Raw genomic sequence first — 10,360 nt, 5'->3', positions numbered from 1 at the left:
CTCAATGTCGCTACGCTCCCGCTGAACTTTGCGTCCACTATTCCCTAATATAAGACGTTTTGAGACTCGATAATTGTATAAATCAATATATTACACCTCCATTAACTTATTACCTCGAATCTTTGACGCTACATTTGCTGCGCCGTCGCCGTCCTTGCGGGTCTCCAGTCCTCGCTTCCATACACGCGTGATAGTGGCACGATCACGTCCAATCTCACGAGCAAGGTTGACTATAGCTCCTCGAGGAAGCACGCCACGCGAACTGATCTCTAGCATTCGCTCAAAGAGGGCTCTGCGCTCGCTGTCGCGCAAGTTGGGACCCCGCATGGACGCGCCCGTATCAGCAAGGCCAGAATGCAACGCAGCTGGTTGGGTAGAGGAGCGTGCCAGCAACATGGTACCTTAATCAGAAGTCGGCAAATGCAAAACTGAATGAACACCGTAAAATATTCTACTCCCGAAAATAAGGGGCAAAGTTTGGTTGGCCTTCCCTCCAAAACTAAAACTCCAATTTGAGCACTTCTGGTACCCAATCAAAGCTCGATCCTTGTACTTTTTGGAACACCAATCAGATCGCGAATCAGCGTGAATTTGAGTATTCTAGGCCAATCGGAAGTGAAATGCTGCAAAAATTCCGGAACAGAGTGGTATGCATTAACGTTTTCCCTAATTGTTTGAACAAATTTCATCACTAGGCATTTGTAAGGGAAATTAATTAAAACCTGGCCAATTTGTTTTCACTGTCAACAAATCGAAAATATAATGCGTCGTGCATTACTCCGGAGTATACAGTATTCTCGCCGATATTTTTCTGGAACTCTCACAGTGCTCGAGAATATTGTGTTTGACAGGTTTCAGAATGATTCACCCATTTTTCGAAACGCCGCGATTGTTTTGCGTCGTTGTCGGACGTGCCGGGCGTCCTTTCTCCGTGACAATCCGCGAGAACAACACCGTCGGCATGCTCAAGGACAAGATTGCGATCCAAAAGAAGTACCAATTCCCAGCCGACGAGATGGATCTCTTCATGACGACAGATGGTACGGGGTTCTCCACCGTAGCCGCAGCAGCAGTGACACTAGCCGACCTCCAAGACGTCCAACGCTTCAAGGCGATGGGGCCTGCGCTCTCGATCAAGAAAACGTTTGGAGGCACATTCCCACCGAACGAAGAAGTATACGTGTTCGCGGTCGCCCCCAAGTATGCCTCGCAATTGTTCTGCGTCGTTGTCGGAGGTACAGGGTGTCCTTTCCCCGTGACAATCCGCGAAGACGAGACCGTCGGCATGCTCAAGGGCAAGATTGCGATCCAAAAGAAGTACCAATTCCCAGCCGACGAGATGGATCTCTTCATGGCGAAGGATGGTCGCGGGTTCTCCTGCGAAGCCGCAGCAGCAGTGACACTCGCCGACCTCCAAGACGTCCAACGCTTCAAGGCGATGGGGACAACGCTCTCGATCAAGAAAGCGTTTGGAGGCACATTCCCACCGAAAGAAGAAGAAGTCTACGTGTTCGCGGTCGCCCCCGAACAACCCGTCGCTGAGGCGTATACAAGAAACACAAGAGAAACGAAGACGAGAGCTCCATGTCGATTTCGAGGTTGACGCTTCCGAAAATCGCAGAGTTGGGGTATTCCACGAAAACGTGGATGTTGCCGCCGGTGGACGGCGTCCCGCGGCAGAATATTCCAGACTTCGAATGGATCGACGGTGTGAATGAGAACGACTCGAGGAACGTTCAAATGTACAAGGAGTACGTTGCCTTAATGCTGCAGGACTTTGTGCAACTCGTGGTGTCCACCACGGTTCGCCTCGGCTTCAGCACCCCCGTGGGCGAATCCCGACGCAGACTCACGGGTGCCCCCGACTTGTACGTCGTCCCAAGAGGTTGCGCTTTTAACATGTGTGGCCGTACGGAGGTGGTGATGGTGATCGAGCTGAAAAAACATGACACGCTGTCGGACGCCAATATCGCTCAGACGGCGGGATACTTGCTGGCAGCGCATACCCTCTTCGATAAGCAAGCATATCGACCTACTCCCGTCGCCGTGTTGACGAATCTGCGGGACGAATGGCATCTTTTTTGGGTAGACCGGAACGGCGAAGTTTGTATGATGACCATGGACAGCAACCTCCAGATACTGACCCGCGAGACTGCGTGGCAGTATATTCGAAAGCATTGCGAATACGTCAACTCGGTATTCCGAGAAGAACTCGCGGCAGGGGGGGCCCATCGTAGACGACCTACAAGCTCTGAAACTCTTCCCCGCGTTTGGGGATACCAATACCATGGCGGGCCAGGTAAAGAAGTTTGCGCCCCTCGAGTATGAAGACAACATGGTGGATGTGTTGGAAACCGAAGAAGAGGTCCTCCTGTATCAGATGTCGAAGCGACTGCAACGCACGACGGCATTTGATATGCCGTATGCGGCCATGTACTCGTAGTACTAACGCCTGCCGACTTGGCGCGCAGTATATGTTGCCAGTCTCGATGATCTAATTGAGTTTTGTGTTGTTGTGTGTTATGTACAGCTGCTGCAATTCGCGGCTTTTCCTGCAGATTTTCAATGCATCGTGTAACATTAATTCCTAATTCACTGTTGAGAACACTTTTTCCGAAATAACTCGACTATTATATGTATACATCAACTGGAGGTCGGGCTATAAAGACAGTTTTACATACCGAATCACAATACTCAAAACTCAAATGTCGTAAAGGACTAAAAAGTTTTGTCATTCTACTCCGACGCCTCCAAAAAAGGTACCTTAAATTGGTTTTTTACGTTAAGGATTATTGTCTTGATTTTTGTACCGGTATGTGGGATTTATCATGGAAAGTCACATCACAAATCGGCATTGATGTAAACAGTCAATAGTGCAGACACATCATGTACAAGGGTTATTACACTACACTTGATGGTTTTCTATAACTACCAGAGCAATTGGAGTACCCAGAAGTCATGCCTATCCAGGCGTGCCGGTAGCCTCTTCTTCCTCGACTGGAGAGAAGTAGTTCCAGTGGGGTCCTCCGACTGGCAACCACCACGAGACTCCAAGCCTATCGGAGAGGCGAAATGCTAGGGCCTGGGTCGCTCAAGGTCACAACGGGTGCCTTGGTCATGGTGGGGGCTGCCTTGTTTTGCTTGTTGGCGTTGAGTTGGACGGTGATGAGATAGTAGTACTAGTCGTAGTGCTACTAGATGTGTTGGTTGACCTCGCCGTCCTTCGTTGTGCAATATCTTTGTCGTGGTGGCGCTTGGAACTAGTAGTAATACTAGTTGCGCCCCAACTGAGCGTGATGGGAATGGATGGTGCCTGGCGCCGCTGCTTTTTCGCTGGTCTGCGGCGCTGGTCCTGATTGGAAATTGGGGACTCTGCCGTTGGCAATAGCCGCCCCGCCCCCACAGTGTTTTCTCCCTTGACCTCGTGTTGTCCACCCATGTCGTACCCCTCCTCCTTGAGGGTTTTCACTTCTAATAGGTTGCTGTTGGTGATTGGCTTTGTACCCCCCGCCAGGGGTCCGTCGAGGGGCGGCTTGGTGGGGGCGCCACAGGGAACGATAGAAGGAGCGGACGGAGTTGGGTCGCTTTTGATGTCCGAAAACGTCCGCCCAGGGTCGCGCTTCTTCTGGAACGACAGCTGAATGGGCCGGGGGCTTTGGCTGATGATTGTTGCGATGTGATCCACGCTAAGGCCGTCGACGGACACGCCGTTGACCTGCACGATGATGTCGCCAATGTCCACGAGACCGGTGGCCGATGCTTCGCCCTGCGAGCCGTCCGCCGTTCGGAGGAGTTTGTAGACACACACACTGTTGGCTGTGGGGGTTGGGCCGAGGGTCATGTGGAGGCTCTGGCGATGGAAGTACACGTGGACGAGGGTGTCGTCGGGTGGGGAACTGTCCTCAGATGGCGGGGATGCGGGTGATGTGGGAAGCGGGATGTCGACGGTGGACGACGGCGTCGCTACGTCTTCGCACGGCACCGCCACTTCGCGTACGTCCTAGGACAAGTAAGACGACAGAAACGACGTCGGAATAACACGCACGTGGAGATCCATGGCTTGCAGCACGTCTTCCTTGGAGAGAAAGTCCACGTCGCCATCGTCTATGGTGGCTTCGTAATGGAGCGCGCCTGCATGGACGACAGCCTTCGTCAACGTCAATGTGTAAAACACGTTTGGCTGGTCGTAGGTTTTCTGCAGGGACACTCCCAGGAACGCGTCCACGACATGGTCCAACACGTCTGTAAACGGCACTTCCGACGGTGGCGTGGTGGCCGTCGTCCACTCGACCATGCATGTGCCGGCAGTCGATGGCGACGACGACAGGTCCGTCGGACCTTGAAGAGTGCGTAGAATGCCTGCTCCACGATCTCCCAATGTGATGCTGCACCCTAGACACCCGTTCACAACATGTACACAATCAAGGGAGTTAGTTGTACCGTCGAGTTGAATGCGTCTGGCGCGCAAGGCTTGTTCCACAGTGACCAATGCCTGCTTTTTCGATCCCAAGAACTTGAGTCCGTACATGGTAGCGTCGGAGTGTTCCACAAGGACACCCCGCACGCCGCCATCGGACATCTGCATCCCCAAAAGGCGGTCGTACCACGACGGGAACATTACATGACGAGTCATGTCAAAAAATGAGATGCACTGTGGGGTTTATCCGGAAGACCTCCAGATAAAATAGTTAACCGGACAGTGGAATCACTCGTGGCGCGGCTCCCAACATTGTCATGTGGAAACCTGGAACCAAAGCGCCGTCGCCGCACGCACCGGCCCTGCCAACCAAAATCGATGCGGCACCGCTGAAGAAGGCGGCCAGTGATGGACCCAAGGCACCCAAACCTGCGCTGTCGCACAAGACGCTGGCGATGAAGGTACCTCCATCAGTTGTGGCGCCAGGCGCTGACATGGAGCTACGTGTAGTTTATGCAAAGAAAGAACCAGGCAGCATTGGCCAAGGCTGAAATCCAGCAGGACGAGTGGGTTGATTCCAACGAAGGGGGCGAAGTGACTGGGTACGCACCATGATGCTCCTTCCACACGATGGTTCGTGATGATGAGTACGTTAGGGAACTGACATGCATCCAAGACATTCCGGACCCGTCGATGGACAAGAAGCTTGGACGAAGGTCCTTTGGTGGGTTCAATGGAAACATAGAGGTACCTGACATATTGGCTTGGTAAGTTGTTGATGGTTGGCGCGTAGGAAGTACACAAGGGGCTCAAGTCCAACAAGCGTTTTGATGAAGCCAACGAACGGGCGTTGAAGGACGAGGTCTCGGCGGAAGAGATGACCGCCAGGTATCGACGTCATGATGCCACGACACGGATATGTGATGATGGTCTGTCTACAGAATGGCCAAGTACACTGGACTGCGAAAAGGGCCCAACAACAACAACCGCCCCTCCAAGCGACAGAAGAAGTAGAAGGACGAGTGCGGAATAGAGCTCGAGAGGTGGACGGAACTGTGACAAGGGTTCAACCCCATCGCAGGTTGGGTCGGTCCCTTCACGTGTTGGACAAATATGCCTAAATATACAATTCTATGATAGTATTAACGTTACGCCTGGAAATACATTGTTGGAAATAGGATAAATATACTTCAAGGACTTCCGTGTACCTTACGGTATTGGACGACTTGTACCCCCGAAAATATCAGTAAAATCTGCTCGAAATAATAAGGTGGTCTAATTTAGTTCCAATGTACTCGAAGTATTCGGATTGGCCATTTCTACAACTGCTACTTGTTTGATTGGCTAGAACGAAATAATTGGGCAATTTTGACCAATATAATGCGACTTGGGTAAAGCTTTCTAAGATACCCATCCAATCGTTCTTTATTGACACCGTACAGCAATTTGGGTACAACTTGTAAGTCATAATAATGGGTACTGATCGATAAGGTATACGGTAGTACTACCGTATTTGTCGTACCTGTGCACTAAATTTGAACATTTTATTTAAATCTTACATATGAATCCTTTATTTAAGCTTATACTAGCATTCAATTTTATACTACGTAGTATCGTTATAATTGCGAGTATATTTCATGGTGCAGATCAACGACAAATATGGTAGTACTGTACTGTATGCGTTTTTATTCTCCGTATATTGTTTCAAAACACAAAAAAATATTATTGGGTGACGGTATCCGGATAACCCTGAGGTATACCGAAAGGTCATCGGTTGTCAAGTCTATTTTGAGCCAGGTTCATGCGGTGAAATGGACATGGACGATGGTTCTTTGGCAGCATCTTCACGAGGCAGTCCCCAGTCGCCCTTATCACTAAACATGGCATCGCTCCCGGGGGTGCCGCGTCACAACAGCCATCCGTCGACATCGTCGCAGAATGCTGCATCCAACGACGACACCACGTCGCAGGTCCTCAAGGACGTCCGTGGATTCTACCAAGTGACGAACGAAGACGACTTGCTGCAATGCATGGAAGGACTGAATGCGCTGTTCAATCGTGCTGTGGAATTTGAGTCGCCCATCAAACAACTCAAGCAGAGCCAGCCATCATCCCCTGCCGCGCGTCGGCCCAAGACAGCAGCAGCAGCAGGGGCGTTGACCCCACGCAGTGCCAAGCAGAAGGAATACGAAGACCAAGCCATTGAGATACTGAATGGCCCACCAAGGCAGTTGGAGGACCTGCTTCAGGTGCGTCCATTTCAATGCATCAACCGATGCTTGACATCCATGGTTGGTAGACATCTGCCATCCAAGCAGCCATGAACGCCACAGGGATCGTCTACGATGAGCTACAGCCCAAGACGCGAGATGACTTTACAAAGGAGAAGCACAGGTGCATATATATATATTTGTCATACTCCTATAGATCCAACCTGTCGTGTGTTATGTTGTTGTGAAGGCGGCACTGGAGTCTACTCTACCTACGAATTGACTCGTCCATCTATTCGTGTCTGTGACACCGTTAAGCTGTGTTGTTTCCGTCGCTGTTAAAGTATATCAACATATTCTTTACAAACCTTAGAGCTTGGTCCGTGCCTGAAGACGTCGCATCGTTACGATTCAAGCATTATGACAAAACTCGCAAACACAATCTGGCGTTGTTGCTGCAAGTTGCAGCCGAAGAACGACCGCAAGTCGACGACCCCAACACGGAAACCGACCACTGCAAGTACTCCAAGGAACTAGCTCACGAACACAAACTTCTCCAAGAAATGATCAAAGGGCGGCTCAAGTACGAAAAGGTACGAATTCTTCCGCAATCGACGTTGTGCGCGGCAGATATACATTGACTGATCTTTAGATTCTGGAGAAAGAAGCGGCCAAACTGGCAAGGAAACGAGCGCAGTACTTGGTCTTGGATCATGGCGTGCCGTTGCGGCGGCCGGGTGAGTCGGACGCAGTGCACGTTCGGCAGCAAATGAACGCTGAAAAGTAAGCCCGTACAAATCTAAAGCTAGCTATTGCTGTGGTGACGACATTGTACAAAAGGGCGGACCAAAACCGAGCCAAAATGGAACGTGTGCAGCACCAGCGCGAGCTGCTCGAACAGGTTCGAACGAACGGCATCCCCCTTGTCCATCAACGATGGTTTGGATTTTTGCAGGCGCATATGTGAATTATATATATATATATTATTATCGATGTCCACTCGCTTTCGTATGTAGACAAGGCAACAAAATGCCGACGCAAGGCGGCGATTTGAAAAGTCTAAACAGGAAAGCTTGACGCGAGAAAAGGCCCAAGTTACAAGGGAAAAGCGGTCGCGGGAGGAAGACCGGCAGAAGAAGCGGCAGCAGGTACACGTACCTACCTCATCCCGAAATACCGACGACGACGAGAGTGGTAGGTCCTGCACGAGGCCAAAGCCTCGGACCTGCAACGTCGCGTGGGGATCCAGTCGACGCTGGATGACAAGGCAAAATATATTTCAGCATCGAATACATATATTATTTTATATATATTATGGATATTTTCATACCAGGAACAAGCATTGCGGGACAAGAAGGTGGCTATGCTACGGCACCAGTTGCTGCAAAAAGAAGTACGTTCATATTAGTCGAAGGGAACGATGGACATATTGTTAGCATGGACCTGATCGACAATTGACTTGTTGAACCCAATCGACCGACGAGATTGAAGCGGTCGTTCGTTCGGTGATTAAACTGTCGTGGTTTCGTGGATATGGCTAGACCAAGCGCCTCGTGAGTCAAGAACGAGAAGCGAATGTCGCACACATGAAGAACGTCCAGGCGTTTCAAAAGCAGCTGGCGGCGCGCAAAATCCAAGCCAACTACCGCCGCATCGACAACCTCAAGGTACGTTCTATATACTAGTTTTGCGTCGTTCGTTGGATGCCCGACAGACCCGTATGCGACACAGTTCAGTCCATTGTGCGTGTATGTGATACTGTGTGTTACTATGACTTAGGAGGTGAAGCAAGCGATTGTCGACGAGCGCAACCGCATCCACAAACTCGCGGGCATTCGATACAGCCATTGCAAGGACCTGAGCGATGAAATTCGGCTTACTCCGGTATCCCCCCCGACGACCACAAACGTCATCATGTGATGCATCGCGTAGGGACCCGGCGAGTACAATCCGCCGCCGTTGACCAAACGGGCGACTGGCGGTATGTGGAGCCCGCTGCCGAAAGGACCGACGAACCAGCTCCATGCCACTCCGGTACATACACAACTACCCCAAATACATACGAAACTACCACAAATATAACACGACGAGTAGGGACCGGGGGCGTATGACCACTCGCGTGACCAGGCCACGTCAGGGACGACGTTTGCCAAGAGCCGACTTCTGAATTCGCTGCAGTCGCAGCTGGGCCCGTACGTTCCTCGGATGATAGTACTACTATTAGTACTACTAACTTCTATATCTCTCCAGGGGGCCAGGGCAGTACATAAGTGCCGTGAAATGCTCGACATTCAACCCGCACAAAGGTCCGCTGTTTCCGAGTTCGAACGTCGCGTCGCCGTTTGAGATGGCCTTGCGCCGCGCCGCCGACCTCCCGGTATGTGGTCCCATGCATATTGTCGATGATGACGAGAATGTGCGCAGGCACCGTGCGACTACTCGCCGAGCACGTTTCCGCGCGACATGGCGGCGTCGACGGTCGAGTTTAAGCGCGCGCTGCACACCATGACCACGTCATACCTCCTCGCAAGCAAGTGCAAGACGGACATCATGATCGACGCCGACATCAACGCCCTGGAACAATCGCCTGTAGAGGCCCAGGACGAGTAACAACTAATAGTTAGTAGGAGTAGTTAGTACCCTTCCTCCACCATACTAACGTAGATGGCCAGTTTATGGTGCACGGGGTGTACTCAAATTGGCCAATGGAATTGCTTGAGGTTTGGAGTAGCCAATCGAATCACTAGAAAAATGAAATCACTAAAAAATAAGCAAAAACAGCATACATATTTTAAGCTTAAACCGTACACCATAAACTGTCCCTCCTATTTTGCCTTGACTTGAGTGGAATCGAAGTAAATGAACGCTAAGTTGAAGGCTATTCAAGCCGATTAAATAATCAGAAGAATGCCCAACCTTTCGGAATTGAAATCCCAGTCCTAAGAGCATCCCCACTCGTGGCGCTAAAACTCCAAAACTGCATACTCGTGGCGCTAAAACTCCAAAACTGCATTTTTTCAGTCAGATTTTAGCGTTTTAATTCTCCCACCGCGGGACTCTAACGACGCTACGCTAAAGTCAGATTATTCGTCAGATTTGACCGATTGGTTAAGTTCTGGCCAGCATACAATCAGCAATACATTTACACGTTTAGTATTACCTGGTTGCAATGGCATGACGCCATGTCGGCCAAGTACAGGTGCGTGTCCTCGCGGCCCCACATAGCGCAAAGCGCCGCTCAACGCTAAGTTAGAGTGAGTCCATGAGTCCTATCTTGTGTAACTCATCGACGCGACTGCATGTGACGTTTGTATGGTGAAGGATGACTGTCAGCATTGGCCATGTCCTTCGGCATGTGCCAACCTCGCCGACCGACGATGTTAACCTTACAGATTTGCGATTCTTGTAGGAAGCACACTGAAAGTTGGCGCCTGAACAGATGCAAGGACGACCAGGTCGCATGGAACCAGCGCCTGCATGCGTTGCCCCAGCACTGCACCCGCTCGCTCGTGTACGGTGCCCACATCACAGGCACTGGGACGAGCGAGCGGGTGCAGTCTCAACCAACGGAGCATGCCCCCTCCCCTTCTATTGCGACTTTTGGATTTCTGTTAACGCATGCGTAGACTATCAATCAAATATTGTGTATCTGTTCGTTTTCAAGCGCATGTAAGCGTAGACGCGATTATAGGTCGCAACCGCACAAGTACCGGCAACGGAGTGCTACTACTGA

The 10,360-nt window shown here is 50.9% G+C and overlaps 5 protein-coding genes across 10 annotated transcripts; 3 read left to right on the top strand and 2 right to left on the bottom strand.

Moving 5' to 3' along the window:
- Positions 1-10: 10 nt before the first annotated feature.
- H257_05710 (hypothetical protein) lies at positions 11-396 on the bottom strand (the record flags this gene model as incomplete). The annotated part of the gene is made up of 2 exons (XM_009830663.1): positions 11-21; positions 114-396. The coding sequence occupies 2 exons, from the start codon at positions 394-396 to the stop codon at positions 11-13; spliced, it is 294 nt and encodes a 97-aa protein (XP_009828965.1).
- A 463-nt stretch (positions 397-859) lies between these two features.
- Positions 860-2,443, top strand: H257_05709 (hypothetical protein; the record flags this gene model as incomplete). Its single annotated transcript, XM_009830662.1, has 3 exons — positions 860-1,545; positions 1,599-2,107; positions 2,238-2,443. The coding sequence occupies 3 exons, from the start codon at positions 860-862 to the stop codon at positions 2,441-2,443; spliced, it is 1,401 nt and encodes a 466-aa protein (XP_009828964.1).
- Positions 2,444-3,272: 829 nt separating this feature from the next.
- On the bottom strand, positions 3,273-4,641 carry H257_05708 (hypothetical protein; the record flags this gene model as incomplete). The annotated part of the gene is made up of 4 exons (XM_009830661.1): positions 4,441-4,641; positions 4,046-4,392; positions 3,447-4,000; positions 3,273-3,372 (listed from the first exon to the last, which is right to left on the bottom strand). Exons 1-4 carry the CDS (start codon positions 4,631-4,633, stop codon positions 3,273-3,275), a joined length of 1,194 nt encoding a protein of 397 aa, XP_009828963.1. The 5' UTR covers positions 4,634-4,641.
- A 49-nt stretch (positions 4,642-4,690) lies between these two features.
- Positions 4,691-5,588, top strand: H257_05707. 2 transcript variants are annotated; one of them, XM_009830660.1, is made up of 5 exons: positions 4,691-4,878; positions 4,928-5,019; positions 5,074-5,164; positions 5,211-5,305; positions 5,359-5,588. In XM_009830660.1, exons 1-5 carry the CDS (start codon positions 4,735-4,737, stop codon positions 5,429-5,431), a joined length of 495 nt encoding a protein of 164 aa, XP_009828962.1. In that variant the 5' UTR covers positions 4,691-4,734; the 3' UTR covers positions 5,432-5,588. The 2 variants fall into 2 exon arrangements, with proteins under 2 accessions (XP_009828962.1, XP_009828961.1); XM_009830659.1 differs by having other exon boundaries at positions 5,211-5,588.
- A 621-nt stretch (positions 5,589-6,209) lies between these two features.
- On the top strand, positions 6,210-9,306 carry H257_05706 (hypothetical protein). 5 transcript variants are annotated; one of them, XM_009830658.1, is made up of 14 exons: positions 6,210-6,666; positions 6,717-6,811; positions 7,001-7,220; positions 7,280-7,410; positions 7,468-7,528; positions 7,644-7,775; positions 7,826-7,894; positions 7,961-8,020; positions 8,169-8,294; positions 8,407-8,511; positions 8,560-8,661; positions 8,722-8,819; positions 8,878-9,004; positions 9,052-9,306. In XM_009830658.1, the coding sequence occupies exons 1-14, from the start codon at positions 6,229-6,231 to the stop codon at positions 9,235-9,237; spliced, it is 1,950 nt and encodes a 649-aa protein (XP_009828960.1). In that variant the 5' UTR covers positions 6,210-6,228; the 3' UTR covers positions 9,238-9,306. The 5 variants fall into 5 exon arrangements, with proteins under 5 accessions (XP_009828960.1, XP_009828957.1, XP_009828956.1 ...); XM_009830655.1 differs by having other exon boundaries at positions 8,878-9,306; XM_009830654.1 differs by having other exon boundaries at positions 7,826-8,020.
- Positions 9,307-10,360: the final 1,054 nt, after the last annotated feature.

Source organism: Aphanomyces astaci (genome assembly GCF_000520075.1).
Source record: "Aphanomyces astaci strain APO3 unplaced genomic scaffold supercont1.11, whole genome shotgun sequence".
Taxonomy (NCBI): Eukaryota; Oomycota; class Saprolegniomycetes; order Saprolegniales; family Verrucalvaceae; genus Aphanomyces; species Aphanomyces astaci.
Note: the sequence above shows the minus strand (reverse complement) of the source record. Positions and strands in the feature narration are given on the sequence as shown.

Excerpts from the sequence above, each read along its gene's own strand:
- H257_05707 (XM_009830659.1), top strand. The coding sequence starts at position 4,735 with ATGTGGAAACCTGGAACCAAAGCGCCGTCGCCGCACGCACCGGCCCTG. Across the intron at positions 4,879-4,927 it reads ACAAGACGCTGGCGATGAAG|TTTATGCAAAGAAAGAACCA; the intron begins GTACCTCCATCA and ends AGCTACGTGTAG. Across the intron at positions 5,020-5,073 it reads GAAGGGGGCGAAGTGACTGG|GGAACTGACATGCATCCAAG; the intron begins GTACGCACCATG and ends TGAGTACGTTAG.
- H257_05706 (XM_009830654.1), top strand. The coding sequence starts at position 6,229 with ATGGACATGGACGATGGTTCTTTGGCAGCATCTTCACGAGGCAGTCCC. Across the intron at positions 8,662-8,721 it reads ACCAGCTCCATGCCACTCCG|GGACCGGGGGCGTATGACCA; the intron begins GTACATACACAA and ends CACGACGAGTAG. Across the intron at positions 9,005-9,051 it reads GCCGCGCCGCCGACCTCCCG|GCACCGTGCGACTACTCGCC; the intron begins GTATGTGGTCCC and ends GAATGTGCGCAG.